Source organism: Anomaloglossus baeobatrachus, chromosome 6 (assembly GCF_048569485.1).
Source record: "Anomaloglossus baeobatrachus isolate aAnoBae1 chromosome 6, aAnoBae1.hap1, whole genome shotgun sequence".
NCBI lineage: Eukaryota > Metazoa > Chordata > Amphibia > Anura > Aromobatidae > Anomaloglossus > Anomaloglossus baeobatrachus.
The window spans coordinates 453,443,623-453,469,854 of NC_134358.1; the positions used below are offsets into that span (position 1 = coordinate 453,443,623).

The 26,232-nt window shown below is 43.9% G+C and overlaps 1 protein-coding gene across 3 annotated transcripts in view; it reads right to left on the bottom strand.

Annotated features, from left to right (window-relative positions):
• The window catches only part of RARB (retinoic acid receptor beta), a 964,546-nt gene that overhangs the window by 315,425 nt on the left and 622,889 nt on the right, over positions 1-26,232 (bottom strand). Inside the window, exon 1 of one of the 3 annotated variants that reach the window (XM_075315283.1) lies at positions 21,005-21,052. The exons of the other annotated variants lie outside the window; for them this stretch is intronic. Coding sequence (XP_075171398.1) covers positions 21,005-21,011 — 7 coding nt within the window. The 5' untranslated portion in view covers positions 21,012-21,052. Of the gene's footprint in view, positions 1-21,004; positions 21,053-26,232 lie in introns of those variants that run through there. 3 annotated transcript variants of the gene reach the window in all.

The window sequence follows — 26,232 nt, forward strand, 5'->3', positions numbered from 1 at the left end:
AGCTAAATAGCGATCATGTAACGACTTTCAGGGTCGCTGTTACGTCACAGAAAATGGTGACGTAACAGCAACGTCGTTGTCGCTGTGTGTGACTCCAGCTTTAGTCTACGGATGCACTCACAGTACCATATGTCCTCTTAGGCAAGAGAATCGGCCCGATTATGCTAATGAAACTCAGCTCAAACTTTAATCCGAGTATGAGCCGAGTGTCATCTACTGTAATCAGATTCTCTCAGCATAAGATAATTTGAGAATTGGTGAGGAAAAGATTGAGAACTTAACATATCCATCTTCTCCATTGTCTCTGTTGGTGTATATTGGGCTACACTCAGATGTCATCCGAGTGCAGTCTGATGCTTCACACGCACCAATAGTGTCATAAGGGTACAGCAGTGGAAAGTGGTCCCTCCTATATCTGGTGTCAAGAGATCACAGCACAGGGTTTCATACACACTTGGTCAAGTTAATAGTGCTGGCTGTGCAGATTCTCCTTTATCTAGTGCTGCTAGGGTTAAGTAGTGGTCTGAAAGAAAACTATAACCAGCTGTTCTCTATTGCTAATTAGATCTGCTATAAAGACTTCCCTCCTAGCTCAGGTAATCTCTGGTGATAGTTTCGGCTTTGCTTGCCGCTAGAGTGAACCTGTGAGCTGTGGAACAGGAAGACATTGAGATAATGTTTGCTTTGTGAAAGCTGTGTTGAGTTTTTCCCTTCCTTAGTCCTTTTTGTTTTTTCCCCTCTGGTTCGTTAATCATTATTACATCTTGTTGTTTGGAGTGCTTTACACTGTGTGCAGAATTATTAGGCAAATGAGTATTTTGATCACATGATAATTTTTATACATGTTGTCCTACTCCAAGCTGTATACGCTTGAGAGCCAACTACCAATTAAGTAAATCAGGTGATGTGCATCTCTGTAATGAGGAGGGGTGTGGTGTAATGACATCAACACCATATATGAGGTGTGCTTAATTATTAGCCAACTTCCTTTCCTTTGGCAAAATGGGTCAGAAGAGAGATTTGACGGGCTCTGAAAAGTCCAAAATTGTAAGATGTCTTGCAGAGGGATGTACCAGTCTTGAAATTGCTAAACTTTTGAAGCGTGATCACTGAACAATCAAGCGTTTCATAGTAAACAGCCAACAGGGTTGCAAAAAGCATGTTCGACAAGAAAGGCACAAAAATAACTGCCTATGAATTGAGGAAAATCAAACGTCAAGATGCCATTTGTCACCAGTTTGGCCATATTTCAGAGCTGCAACGTTACTGGAGTATCAAAAAGCACAAGGTGCGCCATGCTCAGGGACATTGCCATGGTAAGGAAGGCCGAAAAACGACCACCTTTGAACAAGAAACAAAAGATAAAATGTCAAGACTGGGCCAAGAAATATCTTAAGACTGATTTTTCAAAGGTTTTATGGACTGATGAAATGAGAGTGACTCTTGATGGGCCAGATGGATGGGCCAGAGGCTGGCTCTGTAAAGGGCAGAGAGCTCCACTCCGACTCAGACGCCAGTAAGGTGGAGGTGGGGTACTGGTATGGGCTGGTATCATCAAAGATGAACTTGTGGGACCTTTTCGGGTTGAGGATGGAGTGATGCTCAACTCCCAGACCTACTACCAGTCTCTGGAAGACAATTTCTTCAAGCAGTGGTACAGGAAGAAGTCAGTATCGTTCAAGAAAAACATGATTTTCATGCAGGACAATGCTCTATCACATGCATCCAACTACTCCACAGCATGGCTGGCCAGTAAAGGTTTAAAAGATGAAAAAATAATGACATGGCCCCCTTGTTCACCTGATCTGAACCCCATAGAAAACCAGTGGTCCCTCATAAAATGTAAGATCTAAGGGGAGGCAAAACAGTACACCTCTCGGAACAGTCTCTGGGAGGCTGTGGTGGTTGCTGCACACAATGTTGATTGTAAACAGATCAAGCAACTGACAGAATCTATGGATGGTAGGCTGTTGAGTAACATCATAAAGAAAGGTGGCTATATTGGTCACTAATTTTTTGGGGTTTGTTTTTGCATGTCAGAAATGTTTATTTCTAAATTTTGTGCAGTTATATTGGTTTTCCTGGTGAAACTAAACAAGTGAGATGGGAATATATTTGTTTTTTATTAAGCTGCCTAATAATTCTGCACAGTAATAGTTACCTGCAAAAACAGATATCCTCCTAAAATAGCCAAATCTAAAAAAAAACACACCAACTTCCAAAAATATTAAGGTTTGATATTTATGAGTCTTTTGGGTTGATTGAGAACATAGTTGTTGATCAATAATAAAAAAATCCTATAAAATACAACTTGCCTAATTATTCTGCACACGGTGTATATGATTTCTGTTTATTTTACCCTTGTCTGTCTAATCCTCTCTTTGTCTTTAATCTAGATTGGGACTAGCATTCCCGCTGCCCTGCACACTATACAAGGCTGAGTCCAGTTTAAGACAGGAATAGGCACGTGATCGGTGACAGTATGAAATAACTCTTATAGGGACCTTAGGGATCAGACTGGTGAGTTTAGGAGGTGAACCTGCTCCCCTTTCCCTAGCACCAGGGCTCACCAATGTATTGTGTACCCTGTGTGTTGTGGCGCTCACCAGGGGTTCTCGTGTACCTGGTGAGACCCTAGTAGTTACTGCGTGACACATAGACTTGAAAAAGTGCATGATCCGATATACATTTCCAATCATAGCTTACTGCAATTTTACTCTCATGCCGAATCAGCATGAATAAATAAGGACTGATCATCAGTGCCCATAGTATAACATTGGAGTGAGCGCTATCTGATAAAACATCAGATAGCCCTTGTCCATGTTATACGTTTGTGAGAGTGAAACCTGTTATGTATGATGAAAGGTGCGGCTACACAAAACTGCAGTCACTAGGTCAAAAATTGTGCCAGAATTGCTATTTGACAGTTTTCAAATTCAAAACCTCTGCAGCCATTATTCTTTAAAAACTCTGCTAAATTGCCCTAAAATCACATCTATGTTCCCACTTTATATATTGGCTGCAGATTATTCTACATGTCACATGTGGATTTTCCTGTAAATCATGTCTTGTATTTTTCTCAGATCCTCTACAAATCTAAAACTAAATGAATTGCGCACAAGTAATTGTTATATTCTGTACTAAAATGATCACCAACGTGTAGGTAAGATTCGAAATGTCATCTACTTAGCTGATGCTGTATTACACTGTGAGTTTTCTAAACGCAAATTCACTTGGAAAATCCACAGCAAATAGGCAACGTATAAAACTAAGGTTCTCACACTAATAAGGCCACATTCACATGGCAATACTTTGATTAGTATTTTTCATCGTGTTTTAAATCCAAAACCTGGAATTGGCTAAAAATGCTGAAGACGTACTAAAGGTTGCTTTACACACTGCGATATCGCTAAGGAAATATCGTCGGGGTCACGGTGGTTGTGACGCACATCCGGCCTCGTTAGCGAGATCGCAACGTGTGACTCCTCTGAGCGACCGTAAACGATCACAAAAGAGGGAAAAATTGGTGGTCATGGAGAGGTCGTTCAAAATCAAAATATCATTTACTGCCCAGTAGTAATGTGGTTCGTCGCTTCTGCGGCACCACACATCGCTGTGTGTGACACCGCATGAGCGACAACCATCACCTTACCTCCGTCCACCAGAAAAGGAGGAAGGAAGGAGGTGGGCGGCATTTTCCGGTCGCTCATCTCCTCCCCTCCTTTTCTATTGGGCGGCGGTTCAGTGACGCTGCTGTGACGTCGCTGTGACGCTGAATAAACCGCCCCCCTTAGAAAGGAGGCGGCTCGCCGGTCACAGCGACGTCGCAGAGCAAGTATGTGCATGTGACGCTGCCGTAGCGATAATGTTCGCTATGGCAGCGATCACCACATATCGGCCGTACGACGGGGGCAGGTGCTATCGCGCTCAACATCGCCAGCAATTGCTAGCGATGTCGCAGCGTGTAAAGCCCGCTTAAGTATCACATTAGTCTAAATTTGACTGAACATACTGATATTTGCAGGGTTGTATGGTGGCCTCCCAACTCTCTCCTGACAGATGATGTTGGGGGAGACAAGGATCTTGTTACGGGGGGCTGTCTGATAATAACCGAAAGGAGTATCAGACAGTCAGGGTCCACCGTGCAAAGACTTTGCTGCAGACTATGGCAGAGTGCAATACCTCTGTTAACTCACAGAAGGATATAATAAGTAAGTAAATATAATAAGTAAAGCAATTCCTCCCTTACTTGGAGGGTGTGTGGAATGATCTCTGTTAATAATCACAGAGACAAAGGCAATGTGTGCGAAATGGCACCTACCTAGGTCCGCTCTTCTAGTGGTGCAAAAGAGACGAACAGCAGCATAAGCCGCACAAAGCTCCTACCTGCGTTCGCTCCACTAGTGTGCGAGGACACGAACCACTAGATATGGCACCTGCCTAGGTCCGCTCTTCTAGTGGTGCAAAAGAGACGAACAGCAGCGTAAGCCGCACAAAGCTCCTACCTCTGTTCGCTCCCCTAGTGTGCGAGGATACGAACAACTGCCAGACGCAGTATAAGGAACGTTACCCTAGCGGCAACGTCCACCTACGAGTAGAATCACAAGGCCCAGCCAGACCATGTGCCTCAGGCACCTGCCTATGTCCGCTCCCCTAAGAGGTAAGGATACGGACAGCAGCCGAAGCTGTAAGGTATAAGAACGCTACCCTGCCGGTAGCGCTCACCTAGCATAGACAGAGGAATGCCTAGAGGAACGCGCACAGAGCGTCTACTCATATGCATGAACCAAGAGGACTGAGCACCATGCGGCGTGTGTCAGGGTCTTATATAGACTCTGTGCCTCATCCAAGATGGAGGACACCAGAGCCAATCCGCTGCCAGAACGACAGGAGTGACGTCATGCTGGCCTATCACCGAGCAAGACGTCACAAGCACATGACCAGCGACCAATCGGCATAGAAGGTGTCAGAGACATGTGACCTCGTGTCAGCGATGATGTCACCCGCACATGTGCAATGGCTCCAAGATTGGACTTAGTCTCCGGCGCTCGCACATGTGCAGTAGCAAGAAATCTGGACTTAGTCTCCAGCGCTCGCACATGTGCAGTAGCAAGAAATCTGGACTTAGTCTCCAGCGCTCGCACATGTGCAGTAGCAAGAAATCTGGACTTAGTCTCCAGCGCTCGCACATGTGCAGTAGCAAGAAATCTGGACATAGTCTCCAGTGCTCGCAGCAACCGTAACAGTACCTCCCCCTCAAGGGCCCCCCTCCCGGCGACGCAGGTAATCGGCAACTAAGTCGGGAGCATGGACAGCCTCCTCAGGCTCCCAAGAGCGATGTTCCGGGCCATAGCCCTCCCAATCTATCAAGAAGAACCTGCGCCCTCTAACCATCTTAGAACCAACTATGGCTCGGACCTCATAGCTAGAGCGAGAGGAATCAGAGGCAGGAGAGTGCACTTCACGAGCGTGAGGTAAAATAGCCGGCTTTAGCAGTGAGACATGGAATTTGTCATGAATCCTAAGATGGACAGGTAACTTCAATTGATAGACTACAGGATTTACCTGTCGAAGAACCTCATAAGGACCCAGGAAGCGAGGAGCAAATTTGACAGAGCTCACTCTAAGTCTCACGTGTTTTGCAGAGAGCCACACAAAGTCCCCTGGAGAAAAGACAGGAGCCGGGCGACGAAACCGATCGGACACCGTCTTCATACGGTCCTTAGCTGCTTGGATCGACTCTTGAGTCCGATCCCAAACCTCTCTGGCATTAGTTGCCCAGTCGGCCACAAGAGGAGGAGGTGCAGCAGCGGGAAACGGTACCGGTACCCTAGGGTGTTGCCCATTATTGAGTACGAACGGTGTCTGCCCAGTGGCCTCAGCCAGCGAATTGTTAAGGGCAAATTCTGCCCAGGGTAGAAGGGAGGACCAGTTATCGTGGTTCTCAGCAACAAAGTGTCGAAGGTATATAATCATAGATTGATTGGTACGTTCAACCAAACCATTAGTCTCCGGATGGTATGCCGAAGAGAGATTCAACTCAATTTGCAGAAGGCTACAAAGATCTCGCCAGAAACGGGAAGTAAATTGCGGGCCTCTATCACAAATGATACGATCTGGCATCCCGTGAAGCCTAAAGACATGCTTGAGGAATAGTTTGGCTAGTACCCTGGAAGATGGGATTCTCGATAACGGTACGAGATGAACCATCCGGGAGAAATGGTCCGTAATGACCCACACAAATCTATGTCCCTGTGAACATGGAAGATCACCCACAAAGTCCATGCCTACCACCTCCCATGGTCTATCTGGCACTGGTAAAGGATGCAAGAGCCCAGCCGGTCTCTGCCGTAATGGACGGTTGCGAGCACACGAGTAGCAGGAACCGACATATCTCTTGACGTGGCTGGCTAAGTGTGGCCACCAATACCACCTCTCCAGTAACTCTCGTGTCCGCCTAATACCAAAATGCCCACCCACCTTTGAGGTGTGGGCCCATGACAGTATATCATTCTGTCGATCAGGCGGAACAAAGGTCTTGCCCGGTGGGATTTGGTCTAACGTCACAGGGGAGAGCGTATGAAAAACCCTGGAGGGAAGGATAAGACGAGGTTCGTCAATGTCTTCCTGGGTAGAAAGCATAGAGCGAGACAGGGCGTCTGCCTTGTTATTCTTACTCCCAGACAGATAGTTGATGGAGAAGTGAAAGCGGGAGAAAAACAAGGACCAGCGGGCTTGGCGAGGATTCAGACGCTGAGCGGTTTGTAAGTACGTCAGATTCTTATGGTCTGTATAGACCTGGAAAGGATGTTTCGCTCCTTCCAGCAAGTGACGCCACTCCTCCAAGGCTAATCTCAAGGCGAGCAGTTCCCTATCCCCAATGGTATAGTTTCTCTCTGCCGGTGAAAAGGTTTTAGCAAAGAAGAAACACGGCCTTTTTCTACCTGCACCGTTCTTTTGATACAAGACCGCACCAGCACCCACTGAAGAGGCATCAACCTCTAAGAGGAAGGGCTTATTCTCATCGGGTCTTTGAAGAACGGGAGCAGTTGAAAAGTGTCTTTTTACTGCCTCAAAAGCCTGAGATGTCTCAGTAGACCAGGCTTTGGGATTAGCACCTTTCTTAGTCAAGGCCACCAAAGGGGCCACCAAAGTAGAAAAATGGGGTATGAACTGCCTGTAATAATTTATGAATCCTAAGAAGCGTTGCACCGCCTTCAAGGAATGAGGTTCGGACCATTGCAGGACAGCAGAGAGCTTCGCAGGATCCATAGCCAGACCCTCTTGTGAGATAATGTAACCCAAAAAAGGCAATGAGGACTGCTCGAATACACATTTCTCGAGTTTAGCAAACAATGAGTGCTCCCTTAAACGGGAAAGGACACGAACGACATCCTGACGATGAGTCTCCAGATCAGGAGAAAAAATCAGGATGTCGTCCAGATACACCACTACTGAGGATAACAGTAAATCCCTGAACACATCGTTTACGAAGTCCTGAAATACTGCGGGTGCATTACATAACCCAAAAGGCATGACGAGGTATTCATAGTGACCGTCTCGGGTGTTAAAAGCGGTCTTCCATTCGTCACCCTTTCGAATTCGTACCAAGTTATACGCACCCCGCAGATCCAACTTCGTAAAAACTTGAGCTCCTCTCAGTCTGTCAAAGAGCTCCGAAATTAAAGGTAATGGGTATTTGTTCTTTATTGTGATTGCGTTGAGACCCCTGTAATCTATGCAGGGACGCAAATCACCCTCTTTCTTCCGAACAAAGAAAAACCCAGCTCCCGCGGGAGAGACAGACTTACGAATGAACCCCTTCTCTAAACTCTCTCTTATATAGGTCGACATGGCCTCCGACTCAGGTATCGACAGGGGGTAAACCCTGCCTTTAGGTGGAACCGAACCTGGGATAAGGTCTATGGCACAGTCATACGGCCTATGGGGTGGAAGAACCTCAGCACCCTGTTTGGAGAACACGTCAGCGAAATCCAAATAGGGTGTAGGTATGGGAGAGAGATCAGTTGATGCAACCGCAACGACCTTAGGTGGTAAGGGAAGACATCGGGACTGACATTTCGAACCCCAACTAATAATGCTGTCAGACTCCCAGTCAATGTGAGGAGCATGAGTCCGAAGCCATGGAAGACCCAGAAGGACGTCGTCTATACCCTCAGCAAAACAAGAAAAGAAATCTCCTCTATGTGACCCTGAGACAGGGAAAGGCGCAAGGGAACTGTCCTCAATGTAATGGAGTCAGACAACATAGTTCCATTAACAACACGGACAGGAATAGGCGCCTCTAACATGATAGAGGGAATATTGTGTCCCTTTACAAATCCTGAGGACACAAAAATCCCGTCAGCTCCGGAATCCACAAAAGCCATAATAGGCCATGTATTCTCAGATAACGAGAGCTGACCTGGGATACAACACTTAGAGGGTGCAGAAGACGTCTCTAGTAACCCCCCTCTAATGGTTACTAGGCCAGGGAGTTTCCCTGACGACTAAGACACTTGTTGGCATAGTGCCCAGCCTGACGACATACGTAACATATAGGAGGACCAGACTTGCGTAGTCTGGAGGACGTATGACCTAACTCCATAGGAGTGGGAGATGTTTCAGATGCTGAGGAAGATGGTAGTGGACCCTCAACAACTGGAATAGCCCGATGCTTAGGGCGTGAGGAAGAGACCTCGAGTCTACGTTCCTTATGGCGTACATCGATCCTCGTTGCTACTGTGATCAAGTCCTCCAGAGAAGCAGGGACCTCACGAGTAGCAAGGGCATCCTTGACATAGCCTGCCAACCCTCTCCAGAAGATAGGAATCAACACCTTCTCTGGCCAATCTAGTTCTGCCACCAGAGTTCTAAAAGCAATGGCATAAGAACTAGTGGATAACGAACCCTGAGATAGATCTAACAGTCTCAGTGCCGCATCATGGGTAACCTGCGGACCCATGAATACCGCCTTAAGAGCATCAAGAAAGTCTTGATGTCTCAGAGTAACCACATCAGAGCGCTCCCATAGGGGAGTCGCCCATTCTAAGGCTTTGTCCTGAAGTAAGGAGATGATAAAGCCTACTCTGGACCTCTCCGTAGAGAAGCGAGAAGAGTTGACCTCTAGGTGTATCTGACACTGACTAATGAAACCACGACATGATCTGGCATCGCCAGAATATCTGTTTGGCAGAGCAAGTCGAGGATCATGTGCAGATGTCACCATGGTCTGAGGTTTATCCTCTATACTCTTGAGCCGTGACTCAAGTACTTGTATGTAACGGTGTAACTGCTGATATTCTGCCATAACTGCCAGACCCTTGGCTCAGTCCTAATGTTACGGGGGGCTGTCTGATAATAACCGAAAGGAGTATCAGACAGTCAGGGTCCACCGTGCAAAGACTTTGCTGCAGACTATGGCAGAGTGCAATACCTCTGTTAACTCACAGAAGGATATAATAAGTAAGTAAATATAATAAGTAAAGCAATTCCTCCCTTACTTGGAGGGTGTGTGGAATGATCTCTGTTAATAATCACAGAGACAAAGGCAATGTGTGCGAAATGGCACCTACCTAGGTCCGCTCTTCTAGTGGTGCAAAAGAGACGAACAGCAGCATAAGCCGCACAAAGCTCCTACCTGCGTTCGCTCCACTAGTGTGCGAGGACACGAACCACTAGATATGGCACCTGCCTAGGTCCGCTCTTCTAGTGGTGCAAAAGAGACGAACAGCAGCGTAAGCCGCACAAAGCTCCTACCTCTGTTCGCTCCCCTAGTGTGCGAGGATACGAACAACTGCCAGACGCAGTATAAGGAACGTTACCCTAGCGGCAACGTCCACCTACGAGTAGAATCACAAGGCCCAGCCAGACCATGTGCCTCAGGCACCTGCCTATGTCCGCTCCCCTAAGAGGTAAGGATACGGACAGCAGCCGAAGCTGTAAGGTATAAGAACGCTACCCTGCCGGTAGCGCTCACCTAGCATAGACAGAGGAATGCCTAGAGGAACGCGCACAGAGCGTCTACTCATATGCATGAACCAAGAGGACCGAGCACCATGCGGCGTGTGTCAGGGTCTTATATAGACTCTGTGCCTCATCCAAGATGGAGGACACCAGAGCCAATCCGCTGCCAGAACGACAGGAGTGACGTCATGCTGGCCTATCACCGAGCAAGACGTCACAAGCACATGACCAGCGACCAATCGGCATAGAAGGTGTCAGAGACATGTGACCTCGTGTCAGCGATGATGTCACCCGCACATGTGCAATGGCTCCAAGATTGGACTTAGTCTCCGGCGCTCGCACATGTGCAGTAGCAAGAAATCTGGACTTAGTCTCCAGCGCTCGCACATGTGCAGTAGCAAGAAATCTGGACTTAGTCTCCAGCGCTCGCACATGTGCAGTAGCAAGAAATCTGGACTTAGTCTCCAGCGCTCGCACATGTGCAGTAGCAAGAAATCTGGACATAGTCTCCAGTGCTCGCAGCAACCGTAACAGATCTGGCCTACTGAATTTCATTGGCTGATCCTGGAGATAAGCCTCTGCCAGGGCTGGTGAACAGTAGCTTTCTCATAGTAAACATCGCTTGGCGGAGCAATCCTGTGCATGGTGGAGTCCGGAAAGATAGAAGTCAACTAACGATCGTTCAGCTGACATTGATCTGATGAATGTGGGAACCGAAATTTTCAGCAAGGTGTAAATGAGAATTGTTGAAATCTTATCCATTTAGCTTATACTGCATTATACTATGAATTTTCCAAAGACAAATATGCAGCGTGTGAACATTCCCTAAAGCACTAAGGGCCTGAATAGATAAGATGACTATTGTATCTGGACCTCCAGATTCTCCCCTAAGGGTACACTCACACGAGCTTATGACTCGGACGAGTGCAATGAGGAAAAAATCTTGCATTGCAGTAGGACTAATCACCGAGAGCCATGTCATTTGCACCCAGAAAAGTCTATGGGTGTAAGTGAAACATCAGACTGCACTCAGATGATATCCGAGTACCTTGTGATAATCGCATCAGCTGACAATGGAGGAGATGGGGAGATTAATCCCTCCCTCTCCACCGCAGCTGTGATCCAACCACAGGATCGGATCACAGTTGCATGATACTGGGCTCACGCTGGCAGCATAGTGGGAGACTAGCGTCATTAGCATATCGCATCCGATGCACTCACATCGGATACCATACGATCGTGTGAATCCAGCCTAAGAGATAGTATCAGAGGAAAGATCGGACGTATAAACACCCAAATGAAAAATATATATATACAGTAAGTAGAATGAAGTTGTTATTTTACTAGACCGAAAAGGATTTTTTTAAATGTATAAAGAATAACACTTTGATATACAATACTTCAAAGTAATAATTTAAAACAATAGCAATACACAGTATACTGTATGAAATGTACTGTATAAAATGTGTATATTTTTCGGTCTAGTAAAATAACAACTTCAGTCTAGCGCATTTATATATATTTTTTATATCTTTTAACCCTACTATTGGGCAAAGTGAGGGTATTTGCCAAAATCTAGCAACAGCTGAAGTTTTTGGGTAAATAGTGCTGGAATCTGTCTTTAAGGATATATTACCTAATTTCAACACCCGAACCTGGCAGCAGCTTAGGCCCCTTTCACACATCAATTTTTTTCCATCAGTCACAATCCGTTTTCTCGACGGATCGATGGATCTGTCGCAGATTGTGGCTAAACTGATGTGACGGATCCGTTTTTCGAGGGATCCAACTAGCTGGTGGCTAAATAATAAATTGGAGCGTGCTCAGTTAAAAAAAATGGAAATCTGTCGCTGGATTCCATCATTTGACAGATGACAATGGATCCTGCGCCCATAGGCTTCCATTCTACCAAACGACGGATGGCGACGGATCCGTTGCTGTCTGCTTTTTTGATGTACACAAAAAAACGTTACTTTGGACGTCATCTCCGTCCAACGGACAAACATTTTCCGACGGATCTGCCGAACGACGGATGAAACGTGAGGCCATCTGTCGCAATCCATCACTAATCAGTCAATGAGAAAAAAAACGGATCCAGCGGCATCAGTCGCTGGATCAGTTTTTTTTCAAAATTCGACGGATTGTGACCGATGGCAAAAAACTGATGTGTGAAAGGGGCCTTAGGCTATGTGCACACGTTGCTTTTTTTTCAGCGCGGAAAAAAACGCACCCTCTGGCAGAGGGGAGAATTGTAAACAATGCTTTTTGAGAAAAACGCATCAAAAACGCATGCGTTTTTCATGCGGTTTTCATGCGTTTTTTAGGTGCGTTTTTTTAAGACTGGTCAGTGTTAATAAAGTTGGTTGAACACAGACCTTTGGAAAAAAAACCTGTGATGTAATTTCCTTCTCCACATTCTGTTTGGATAAATGGGAGGGCTTGGAATGGAAGGAGCACCATTTGAATTTTGGAAAAGTTGAAATAAACTTCGCGCACCATGTCACATTAGCAGGGCCCCTTGGGTACCTAGACGTCAGAAAACCCCCACAAGTGACCCCATTTTGGAATCTGCACCCCTCAAGGATTTTATTCAGGAGTATATTAACCATTTTGAATCCACACCTACTTCACCCAAAATGTTGTTGTAGCAACAATATTCTCACTTTTAGGCCCGTTTCACACGTCAGTGAAAAACACTGACGTTTTTAACTGGCGTGTAAAACACGCACATGTCCCTCCGTGTGCCGTGAATCACGGCACACGTGGGTTGTCTAAGTGCAATCCGGGCTCCGTTCTCCGTGGCCCGTGATTGCACTCAGTAATCAACTCACCTGTGCGCGCTCCCGCTGTCCTTGGTGCTGATCGCTCCCGGCTGGCGCTGACCCCCGCAGCAGCTGCTTCCGGGTCGGCTGTGTCGTGCATCATGAATATGCGCGACAATAATCAGCCGGCTTAGAAGCAGCAAGCGGCACGGGCTGCAGAGGACATCGCTGGACGCCGGGTGAGTTAAAATTATTTTTATTTTAAAAGCACGTTTTTTTCTGGCACGTGTTTCACGGACCACACCACTGTGTGGTCCGTGGAACATCAGTGATGCCAGAAAAAAATGGACATGTCTCCGTGCAGCAATCACGCACACGCGGGTACGCCGCACGGAGACACGTGCAGTGAAAAATCACTGACGTGTGTGCAGACCCATTCATTATAATGGGTCTGCGTATGTCAGTGATTCTGGTACGTTTAAAAAAAAGCATAAACGTACCAGAATCACTGACGTGTGAAAGGGGCCTAAGGCCATGTGGCCATGATCCAGCGACACGGCGTCTAGTACACAGTGTCAGCCTTCCTGCCGCTGCCCATGCCCACGATTTGGGTTCAGGCGGCTGTGGACTTTAGCTCTATTCTACCTGCGGAGAACACTCTCGTCTCCGCAACATAAATTGACATGCTGAGGCTCGGGAAGCCACGCCACCGGTCAGTTTATGCTGCGGAGAAGAGAAGCACAGTGGGCACGGGATCTCCAAAAATCCTTCCACTGTGCTTCTACTGCGCAACGCAGCGTTATGGACGCAGGAAAAACACTCAGCGCCCATAACGCTGCAAACCCTGATTGTGGGCACACAGCCTAAAAAGCGTCAATGGATGAATGGATGTCAAATATATATAACGTCCCACCCCCGCCTGCATATTCTAAGCTGGCACCTTTAGTACCTTTCATGTGGCACTAAAGGGTGCAAAGCTTAGTATTTATCCAAAAAAAAAAAAAACAACAATGAAAAAAATGGTGTGGGGTCTCCCCTATTTTTGATAGCCAGTCAGGGTAAAGCAGACAGCTGTAGCCTGCAAACCACAGCTGGCAGCTTCATCTTGGCTGGTGATCAATTTGGAGGGCTCCCCAGGCTTTTTTTTTTATTTATAAATAAAGAATTAAAAAAAAAATAACGTTTGGTCCCCCCAAATTAGATCACCAGCCAAGGTGAAGCTGACAGCTGGGGTCTGGTATTCTCAGGGTGGGAAGAGCCATGGTTATTGGACTCTTCCCAGCCTAAAAATAGCAGGCCGCAGCCGCCCCAGAAGTGGCGCATCCATTAGATGCACCAATCCTGGCGCTTCGCCCCAACTCATCCCGCGCCCTGGTGCGTTGGCAAACGGGGTAATAAATGGGGTTGATACCAGATGTGTAATGTCACCTGGCATCAAGCCCAGCAATTAGTGATGTCACGGCGTCTATCAGATACCAGACATAACTAATTGACAGTAAACAAAAGCAAAAAAAAAAATGACAAAATTTTTTTATTAGAAAAAACACTCCCCAAATCATTCCCTTGTTCTCCAATTTAATCAAAAAATTTGAAAAAAATGGGTCCGCAGAAATCCATTTGGACGTCCCACGTCGGCTCTGGACCTTCTAGAATATGGGGGCACGTTCAGGGAACGTATCCCCCATTTTCTAGGAGGGCAGACCCTCCATTTGAGGAGAGTGGGTGCCAAAAATCTGCACCCACTCTCCCCGGGTCACAGCTGCAAAGTGCGAGCAGCCAGCACAGCTCTCTGAACACAGTGCTGGCTGTCAGCTGCTCTGCTCATGTGACCGGCCGGCGTCTGCTGTGAAGGAGGAGGGGGCCGCGTGGGATCAGCGCTGCGACCGAACAGGTAAGGGGGAATACTGGGGGGAATAGGGGGTGACCTGGCAGGGCCTGGGGGGCATTTTTCTGTCGCATGTCTCAAGGCACATGCGACAGAAATCAAAGGAGCAGGGCGGCCGGTGCGCTGCTGTGCGCGTGGCCATGTTGAATTTTCGGGAGGGGGGTCGGGGGTCGGGGCTGGCACTTTGGCGACACCGGGGGCTTTCCAGGACTTTGCCAGGAAGTGAGGTCAACAGGAAACCTCTTGACCTCACTTCCAGGTAAATGCCTGCGTTCTGGCATGCCGACAAAGCCCGCGAACCGCAACAAAAAAGCAGCTCACTGCGGTGTAGCTGCGTTCTGACCCACATCATTGATTCAATGGGGGAGAGAATGCAGCCACACCGCACAAAAGAAGTGACATGCTGCTTTTCTTTCCGCACCGATTTTTGGCATCCAAAACGCTGCGTTTAGAAACGCAGGGTGTGCACTGATTTTTCGGCTTTCTCATACACTTTGCTGGGAAAGCTGAACGCATGCAATTTGTCACTGAAACGCTGCGGTTCTAAACGCAGCGTTTCCGAGGTAAAAAACGCAACATGTGCACACAGCCATACGCCTCTTATTGAAAAGCACATGTACGTTGTGCTTGAGTGTGTCGTATTTAGCTGAATGTATAAAGGCACCTGAATCGAAGAACTCCTGATTACCATCTAATTGCTCTTTTGCATTGAAAAGTAATGACTTTTAATATGTGATTTTCCAGGTGGTTTCTTAATGTTATCATTTAGATCACTACAATAGACAGGCATGTGACAAGGGAAGAGGAATAGATTCCTCCTGGATGACCCTTTGGCTAACACTAAGTAACAGTAGGCAGATTTCATTTAAAATGTAATGGACACACCTGGAAATCAGCAGGTAATTAGAAGGTGATAATGAGCCCATTGATCAAGTGGAGTCTCACATGTCACTTAGCTCACTGAGCACTGGAAGAAAAGCTGATCTCCATTGTACTCTTTGCAATAAATAGACATCAAAATATTTGCATCAAAGCTTTTCAATAAATAATATTCCGAAATGTTTACTTCTACTTTTTCCTTATTGGATATTCTTGCGGTGATTCCTCAAGAAATATATTCAGCACTGAGATTTTGTTTGTAAAACTTGGAAAGAAGAAATATTTTCCAAAGACTTGCAAGTGATCTGATTGATCAGAGCTGTGCTCATGTAGAGGCCCGCTGTGAGGATAGCACTACCACTGTACAGCAGAATTGCCTTCATGAAGAAGCCGACTTGTAAACTTAGTCTTTCTAAGACTTGTATATTATAATGTTCATCATGCCAGCACTCTTAAACCCTAGGATTTTTCATAGAGACTTACTATATTACACTATGTTCAGATTATACTAAGTGGACACTGATCTGTGATCTATCTGGATAACTTATTCATCTGAAGGCCATACAATAAAAGCTAATATAGTCTAAATTATGCAATAGGTACATTCTACAGTCATGGCCAAAAGTTTTGAGAATGACACCAAAATTATTTTTTCACATGATCTGTTGCCCTCTGGTTTTTAATTGTGTTTGTCTGATGTTTACATCACAAACAGAAATATAATTGCAATCATATTATGAGTACCAAAAGGTTATATTGACAGTTAGAATGAGTTAATGCAGCAAGTCAATATTTGCAGTGTTGACCCTTCTTCTTCAGGACCTCTGCAATTCTCCCTGGCATGCTCTCAATTAACTTCTGGACCAAATCCTGACTGATAGCTGTCCATTCTTGCATAAGCAATGCTTGCATTTTGCCAGAATTTGTTGGTTTTTGTTTGTCCACCCGTCTCTTGATGATTGCCCACAAGTTCTCAATGGGATTAAGATCTGGGGAGTTTCCAGGCCATGGACCCAAAATCTCTATGTTTTGTTCCATGAGCCATTTAGTGATCACCTTTGCTTTATGGCAAGGTGCTCCATCATGCTGGAAAAGGCATTGTTGGGCGCCAAACTGCTCTTGGACAGTTGGGAGAAGTTGCTCTTGGAGGACATTCTGGTACCATTCTTTATTCATGGCTGTGTTTTTAGGCAAGACTGTGAGTGAGCCGATTCCCTTGGCTGAGAAGCAACCCCACACATGAATCGTTTCAAGATGCTTAACACTTGGCATGAGACAAGACTGGTGGTAGCGCTCACCTCTTCTTCTCCTAATAAGCTGTTTTCCAGATGTCCCAAACAATTGAAAAGGGGATTCATCTGAGAAAATGACTTTATCCCAGTCCTCAGCAGTCCACTCCCTGTACCTTTTGCAAAATATCAGTCGGTCCCTGATGTTTTTCTGGAGAGAAGTGGTTTCTTTGCTGCCCTCCTTGAAACCAGGCCTTGCTCAAAGAGTCTCCGTCTCACAGTGCGTGCAGAAGCACTCACACCAGCCTGCTGCCATTGCTGAGCTAGCTCGGCACTGCTGGTAGTCCGATCCCGCAGCTAAAACAGTTTTAAGATACGGTCCTGGCGTTTGCTGGTCTTTCTTGGGCGCCCAGGAGCCTTTTTGGCAACAATGGAAGCTCTCTCCTTGACGTTCTTGATGATGCGATAGATTGTTGACTGAGGTGCAATCTTTGTAGCTGCGATACTCTTCCCTGTTAGGCCATTTTTGTGCAGAGCAATGATGGCTGCACGTGTTTCTTTAGAGATAACCATGGTTAACTGAAGAGAAACAATGATACCAAGCACCAGTCTCCTTTTAAAGTGTCCAGTGGTGTCATTCTTACTTAATCATGACTGATTGATCGCCAGCCGTGTCCTCATCAACACCCACACATGTGTTAATGGAACAATCACTAAAACAATGTTAGCTGCTCCTTTTAAGGCAGGAATGCAATGATGTTGAAATGTGTTTTGGGGGTTAAAGTTCATTTTCTTAGCCAATATTGACTTTGCAAGTAATTGCTGTTAAGCTGATCCCTCTTTATGACATTCTGGAGTATATGCAAATTGCCATTAGAAAAACTTAAGCAGTAGACTTTGTAAAAATTAATATTTGTAGCATTCTCAAAACTTTTGGCCATGACTGTACAATGAGACATTTAGCAGTGATCACTTGCCACATATGTCTGGAAATCTTCTGGTACACATATCAAACGCGCCCATAAATACTAGTGATGAGCGAGTATGCTTGTTAATACTCGGTACTCGCACAAGTATCAATGTACTCGGGCTACTCGGCGGGGACCGAGTAATCTCGCGATACTCGTGCTGTACTCGTCTTCATGTTGGCGCTCTTTTTACAGCCATCCCTTATGCAGGGATTGGCTGGCAGACCACTGCAATGCCACAGCCCTGTTACTTGTGGAATTGCAGTGATTGGCCGGCCCGCACAGCATGACCGTGCCTTTAGCCCGACACTTCCCCGCTCGGCTACGGCCCCTCCCGCACTCCACTCCGCGTGTATATATATATGCACGCTTACACACACACGCACGTTTTTTTTTTTAATTTACAGTTTTATGGTTTCTACATGCTGCCGGGGGTCATTTCAGAATAATACTCGGGTCTCCCATAGGATAACATTGGGCTCGGTGCTCGGGCCGAGTACACGAGTATTTTGAGATGCTCGGCCCGAGCCTCGAGCTCCCGAGCATTTTAGTACTCGCTCATCACTAATAAATACTCTTTCACATAATGGAGGCCAAAAGAGTATCTTTTCCGCCTTCACCAGGCAGGTTTACATTAAAGAGAACCCGTCAGAACAATTTTGTAATGGAAACACACGGTGCTGTAATACTGATTAAATTGAAAATACCTTTGATGAAGAAATCCTCTTTGCTGTTCTTCTTTAATAACCATTTGAAGTTTTTTACTAATTAGATTTCGGTGCACAGGGGTTATACTGAACACTGAGTTTTCTCCTCCCTGTCTGTGATTCCCCAGCTCCTCTGCCCTCAGTCTTTCAATGACAGGTCACTGCTGAGATTTCAGTCTCAATTGTAATCTCAATCATTCAAAGACTGGAGGCAGGTGAACTGGTTTTGGAATCACAGACAGGGAGGGGAAGACCCAGTGTACAATTCGACCCCTGTGCACAGAAATCTAATTAGCAGAAAAACTCAAATGGTTATCAAGTGGATTTCTTCACCAAAGGTATTAATTTATTCACTACTACAGAACTATTACAGCTATAGCTTTATTCGACATGACAAAATCATGCTGACAGGTTCTCTAATTATACAGTATTGTTGCTGCATGTAATAGTGTGAAAGAGTGTGGTACTCCATCAGGAGGCATCCAGTCAAAACACGTATACTGCAAGGTATGTTTCTGACAATGAAAAACCCTACAGTGGCATTTTTCATAGGTATATTATGGGCAGTTCTCCTAACATTTACCACCAGTATAACACACAGCATGGAAAAAGCCTTAATTTGGTGCGTAGTCACTATATGTCTGTGTTTTCATAGTTACAATCTATCGTCTAATCACACAGTCATGTGTTGACCCCTTTCATCTGTCCCCTCTTCTTGGGTCTGTAGATTAGCAAGAAGAAAGGGCCAAGGGCTCAGTTAGACATCTGTTTTTTCACGTAAGAGAAAATCGATCCTAGCTTTATAAGAGATTTTGTTCAAAGTTACATCTGAGTTTATTAAGAGTTTGCTCAGTTTTTATAGGATGAAAAAGAAAACATCTCTACCTTCTATCTTCAGTCTGTGAAAAAAAACAGATAACATCCGAGTGCCGTCCAATTTTTTCATGGTCCCATACACTTGCATTGCCGATTTTGAATTGACACGCGGATCAATATCGGACGTGTCTCCGCGATTATGAATGGACCACTTGGTCCGCAATAAAAAATCGTTCCTATAGATTATACTAGCTATGAGTTCTATTCATGAATATAAATAGGAACTATACACACAAAACAGTAGAATATTTGAATCTAGACTAATTGTGAAGTTATTCATTTTTTAGACTCATTAGAAATTGGTGCTGAATCTTATGTAATCGTGTGTATGCCTTTACTATGTATGCCTTCGCTTTTGTATCCTCTAAGGGTTAGTTCAGATGTTAGAACCAGAAAAACAGGAGCTTTAAAGGCTAATTATAAAATTATTTTATATAATTGAAACACACAGTAAAACCACATATAATAAACACTCATAGAAACAGTGGTAAGAAGTGCTACTTGAAAGGGAAAACCCACAAGCATGTGAGAGACAGGGGCTAGAAGTTATATAGACAGTATACTAGGGAGCCCAATTAATGTTAAATAATGCAAGTTGTCTAGCCGGTAGAATAAAGCCATCAAAAGTGATAGGTTCAGGCACTTGGGCACTTGCTTATTTGTAATCATCAATTAATCATCAGTTTACCCATAGTTACTACGCCTCACCCCCGTGTCCACATGAAACAAACCCCTCCAACGCGCGTTTCGCGTCGCACAGTGTCAACTTCCTCAGGTGTACTAACTATGGGTAAGCTGCTGATCATTTATGATTACAAATAAGCAAGTGCCTCAACCTATCACTTTTGGTGGCTTCATTCTACCGGCTAGACAACTTGCAATATTTAACATTACTTCGGCTCCCTAGTATTCTGTCTATATAACTCCTAGCCCCTGTCTCTCACATGCTTGTGGGTTTTCCCTTTCAAGTAGCATTTCGTACCACTATTTCTATGAGTGTTTATTATATGTGGTTTTACTGTGTGTTTAAATTAAATAAAAAAAATTATAATTGGCCTTTACAGCTCCTGTTTTTCTGGTTCTAATTTCATTATGGAGAGGCTTTCTTCTAAAATGGTTAGATGATATACAATCGAGATGTGTACCTGGTCAATAGTTGTGTATCAGAGGATGTTCAGATGTAGTGGCTGGACTGCAGTTTTAAAAAAGTTCACCTAAGATGAACCGATACAATCCGTGGTAAAACGGTGTGGATAACATTACTCCTAACATGAGAATATCTCTCCATTACCTTTTGTTCTTTCATTACTATTTTAGACTTTCCTTTCTATCCTTTTCACACTCGATTTCATACATTCCACCTTATCAATCCTACACAAAAGTTTTCCTTATCGAAAACACATTTCAAAGATAGTAAAAATAGACTAATACCTGTGAAATGGTGAATTAGAGTAACACAACAGAGCCACCAGCGGCTATAGAGAATTTCAATAAAATACCATTAAAAATGTGTGAGCAGTAGATGGCAGATAATAAGCTTTTAATGCAGTAATGGGATTATAGCATGTGATGAAAGTACACCATGAACTATATCTTTTCTCTTATCCTTGCACAGATGTTGCCAGTAAAACCAGCCATTCCGTGAATCCACACATCAATTGTTCTCAAAGAGCATGATCACAGTGTCACTTTCATAGCTATAAATATATATAGCTGTGTATAGAGGTGTTACCTGCCATTGTAATCCTGCCTCTGCTGATAAGGAGCCTGCTGAAAACTCTTCCTGAAAGGATAGGAAATATTAGTCTAAATAAAAGCCCTAGTGGCCACTGTGAAAATTAAAAGATTATCAATTTAGTTTTTAATAAAGATCATATTATGAAAAAACATTTTCTAAAGATACATGTAACACAAAACATGATTTAAACAATAGGTTATTTTTTTATGTCAGCTTCTACTTATTGAGACCAGTTTTAGTATTCATGACCGAGTCCCATTTTTAAATCTGACATGTATCACTTTATGTGGTATTAATTTGGGAATTCTTCTATAAATCCCATTGATTGTGAACCTTATTTCCATTGCATATTATGCTCTATGTTACTGGTTAGTTTAGGTTGGTACATTTTGTGTTTATTCAGGACAATATCTGAAATTTTACAAAAATTCAGAAAAATTAGTAAATTGTGATCTCAGCAGTCATATTGCGGCTTTAAAGCGACTCTATCAGCACAGGATGACTGTTCACAACAAGTACAGGAGCTTGTGCATCATGGTGGAGCTAATCATTTAACCCCTCCATGACCAGGTGATTTTCCTTTTTTATTTTCTGCTCCCCTTCTTGCAGGAGTCGTAACTTTTTTATTTTTCCATCAATCTTGTTTTTTGCAGGAAGAGTTGTACTTTTAAATGAAAGCATATGTTTTACCATATAGTGTACTGGAAAATGGCAAAAAAAATTCCAATTGTGGAAAAATTGCAAAAAAATTGTGATTGCATGATAGTTTTTGGGATATTTTATTCACCGTGTTCACAAAATGGTAAAATTGATTTGTCGGTGTGATGCCTCACGTCAGTATGAGTTTGTAGACACCAAATATGTATAGATTGACTTTTATCTAAGGAGTTAAAAAAAAATCTGAATTTTGTCCAAAAAAAGTGACACACTTTTTGCGCCATTTTCCGCAACCAGTAGCGTTCTCATTTTTCGGCATATGGGGCTCAGTGATGGCTTATTTTTTGCTTCTCAAGCTGATATTTTTAATGGTACCATTTGGGGAAAATGGGGGTGATTTGAAATTTTAGGGGGGGTTCAATGTTTTTACTTTTTTTGTTTACTTTTTTTATTGTACTAGTCCCTCTCTAGGGGCCTATAAGGATCAGCAGTCTGATCGCTCATTCATTTCTCCTGATCAGAGCAGCATCACTCTTATCAGGAGAAATGTCCATTCTTGTAACAGCCGCTGCTCTATTGGCTGTAACAGGAACTATGTCATGATAGCGACAGGAGTCATCACATCACTTTGTGCTAGCATGACAATCTTCTGCTCTCTGTGATCGCATCATGGGGCCTCCGATGGCAGCGGGGAAAGGCGTGTTCCCGCTGCTGCGCTTTAAGTCGCATTGTCACATTTTGACAGCGCGATTTAAGGGGTTAACAAGTGCGGATGGATCACGGCTCCGCCTGCGCCTGCAAGGCACATATGTCTGCTACACAAATCAGCACACATGTGCGGGGATCACCACTGGGTCACCACAGCAGCCAGTGGTGGTCACTCCATCATGATTTAGGACGTACCGTTATGTCTTTGGTCATGAAGGGGTTAAATACACTTCCCCAACTGTGGTTTTCTATCTCCTCCCTTTTTATCCCTTCTGTGATTAACAGCTCTGAATTAATAGAGCCAGAAAAGGGAGGAGATAGATAGAAAACCAGCATGTGGGAAGGTGTATATAAATGATTGCCCCACCATGATGCATGAGCGCCTATACTCGGTGTGAACAGTCATCCTGTGCTCAAAAGAGTCCCTTTAAATTGCAGCACCCCTATTTCCCTGCAGTCTTTAAATTGTTTCCATGCACAATCACTTAATTTTGCAAAGAAACAGCTATTTCACCTGCAAGACTGTGCAGTCATTACACTCAACCGGGTAGTCTTGCACTTGAAGCAGCTGTTATTCCACCATAGGGGTTTTAAGCCACAGCATGACGGCTGCATGTAAATACAGTGTAAATCCGACATTCCCACCACTAAAAATAGTTAATAAATAACATGTACCATATGTCTGCTGTCAGGACCTTTGCTAACATTTCAGGTGCTTCACCAGAATTAACGCAACATGGAATGAATGTAATAAATAATTATCCCATTAACATGTTGACTTAACTTCAAATTTTTCAATTTTCACGAACATTAATAAAATAAAATTTATCCCACAATTTGTTGCTTAATTTCTCCAAAATTTCGGCAATGCTCTATATGAAACAATTGTTTGTGCATGTGGCAGAGTTTGGAAGAAAAGGAGCATTATTTGATTTTTAGAGTCAAAATTTATCTGAAATACAATGAGGATGCCAATTCACATTTGCTTATGGCAGGACCTAGCAGGCCACCCTAAATGAAACTTCCCAAGGCCATCACTTGATCTTGGGATGCCATGGCAACCAACGACACCCCGTGATCGATTGATCAGAGGTGAAAGAAGAAACCTCCTCAGTTTGTGAACCAGCTAGATTGTAATGTTGCTATTAAATGTGGGATGTAGTGGTTTAAATCATCACAATCAGTGTTGACACTGATCATGGACCAATGCAGCAAGGTGCCACCTGTATGTAGTATACATCTTCTCAGCTGGCACCTGCAGGGGGCGCTATGCACATTATGGTGCACCGTAAACCAAGGTCCCTTTAATGACTGCAGTAAAAATATACTTTAAAATAAATTTGCATACATTAATAGTACAAGAAATTCTGAGAAACTTTATAATACATCTCATGAGTAAAATCTGATTCTTTCTCCACTTATAAGAAATTTCTTCCCTTCTCCATGTCTCCTGAACATGGAGAACATTTTTATTAAAAAAAAAAACAAAAAACAACAAACTGTTCAAATATGACTTTCTCCCGATAAAATAAGTTGCAAGCAAAGTAAGGTGTCAGACTGCACAACATATTGAAGTCTGTGGAAAGGGGAGGGAGAGGAAATAGAAATAGGAGCAGAGCAAGAAACAATCACAGAAAGATATTGTGCTGAAGTTTTCTACCAAGTACATTAACTTATCCCTTAGCAGGATTCACAGTTACACTGCTCAGCAGTGAGGTGTAATTTGTTAAATACTGCTGCTGGTTCTGTGTACTACCAAAGGACAGAAGAGCATAAATCTCTCTGTGTGCACAGTTGATGGGCGAGTCATTTGCAAATTAGAGATAACGCCTTTACAGAGGAAATGTTACGACTGAACCCTAACATTCTCACAAGGATGGACAAACCAGGGGAGATGTAAAACTAGAAATCTACATGGCCAAAACAGGTTAGTACATGCCCTAGACCTGATTCTAATTTGTCCCCCCCGACAGGATAGGTTGGCATCCTAGGATCGGATCACATAATAGTGCCCGCACTCGTCAACAGCTGACGCTGAGTGTCCTTAACTGCACCCTATGCCTCCTGCCCGTTCCTCTGGGACCCTCTCCCTATTCTACATGCGCCTCAGGTATCCTCTTTACTCCTCTGTCTCTCATGTCTCCCTGACTCTGGCAGAATACCCTCGAAAAGTAAAAACGCCCTACTTGTGGTATTATCCTCAGACGTCCAATCCGTCTATTCTACTGTTCTATTACAACGCAAGACCTTGACAAAGGCCTAACATAGGCCGAAACGTTGGCTTGGCTTTGCTCTATTGGTAGTGGCATTTTTCTTTCTGCAAGTAATCTACTAATGTTAATAATAAAAAACACGTTTTGCATTACCTTTGTGTCCGATTGAGTGCTTTGGATTTATCATACTGCTTATAGTTTCCTTCCCTTAAAGCACCTCCCTCTTATAAGCAGTAGAGCACAGCTTTACCCCTATTACTTAACTGCACCCTAAGCTATAACTCAAGATTAGCATAAAAAAAATAATAAACATAAATGATATGCACACAGGCAGAGGGTGAGACACAGGGCTAGGAACCTACAACACAGTCATACAGGCATGATGGAATAAAAGAAACCAAAAAGAATAACAGATTACATGAAATCCCTCCCAAACCTAAATGAAAGAAAATCAGAGACAACTGGGAAGGGAATCACATAAACTGCAGAGAAAAATGATAGCAATATTTCAGTAAGAAAATCTTAAAGATAACCAATCACCAGGATTTTCGTACATAACCTAAAGCCAGTGCTATACTGGCACTATCAGGCTGATTTTATACATACCTTTAGTTGTCAGCTCGGATGTTTAGGTTTTGAAATCCAAGAAAGTAAAGTTTATAAAACAATTATCTTCTTGAGTGACAGCAGCTGAGGATCAGATAATATCTGGGGGGTATTGATAGTTATCCCCTTCCCCTGTTAGAATTAGCATAAGTATTATACAATTGATTTAATTATTGACTTGCACTGAGGTCATACCCATGTGACCAGAAGGGGCAGGGCCTCAGCCAACAAAGTTGACACCAGGAAGCAACATTGTTCTATTGGCTGAGGCCACGCCTCTTCTGGTCACATGGGTATGACCTCACACAAATCCTGCAAGTCAAAAATTAAATCGATTGTATAATAATTATGCTAATTCTAACAAGGAGAGGGGATAACTATGAATACCCCCCAGATATTATCTGATCCTCAGCTGCTGTTACCCAAGAAGCTGCCGAATTTATAAACTTTACCTTCTTAGATTTCAAAACCTAAACATCCGAGCTGACCACTACAGATATGTATAGAATCAGGCTGATAGTGCCAGTATAGCACTGGCTTTAGGTTATATACGAGAATCCTGGTGATTGGTTCCCTTTAACCGAGGAGGTGAAACTTCAGACAACCATCCATTTAGAAATCACCGGTTTGAACTCCGGAGAGGAGCCATGACAAGAAACTGGTGAAATGCAAGAAACAAAAATGGCCATAAATAATGTTATGCCTCATACACATAAAGACGATTATTCTGAAAAGATTTTTTAATCTAAAGAAAAACAAGCAGATTATACAAAGATAAAGCACAATTGTGTATCCTAGAGGTTCAATGAAGCATAACTACCCATGAAACAAGTATATTTTTCTGCTTAAAATGTAAGTTGTGAGCACAACAGGAGTATTCCTTATGTGAAAATGATTTTTTCACTATCATAAAATTAGTTTTATCACTACATACTTTCACAGATATTGGCCTAATAAAAAATTCTAATCATAGCATAAATCAGATTGTCTGCATTCAAGCTTAACAATTTTTGGTTGCCTATTGGTAAATCATACTAA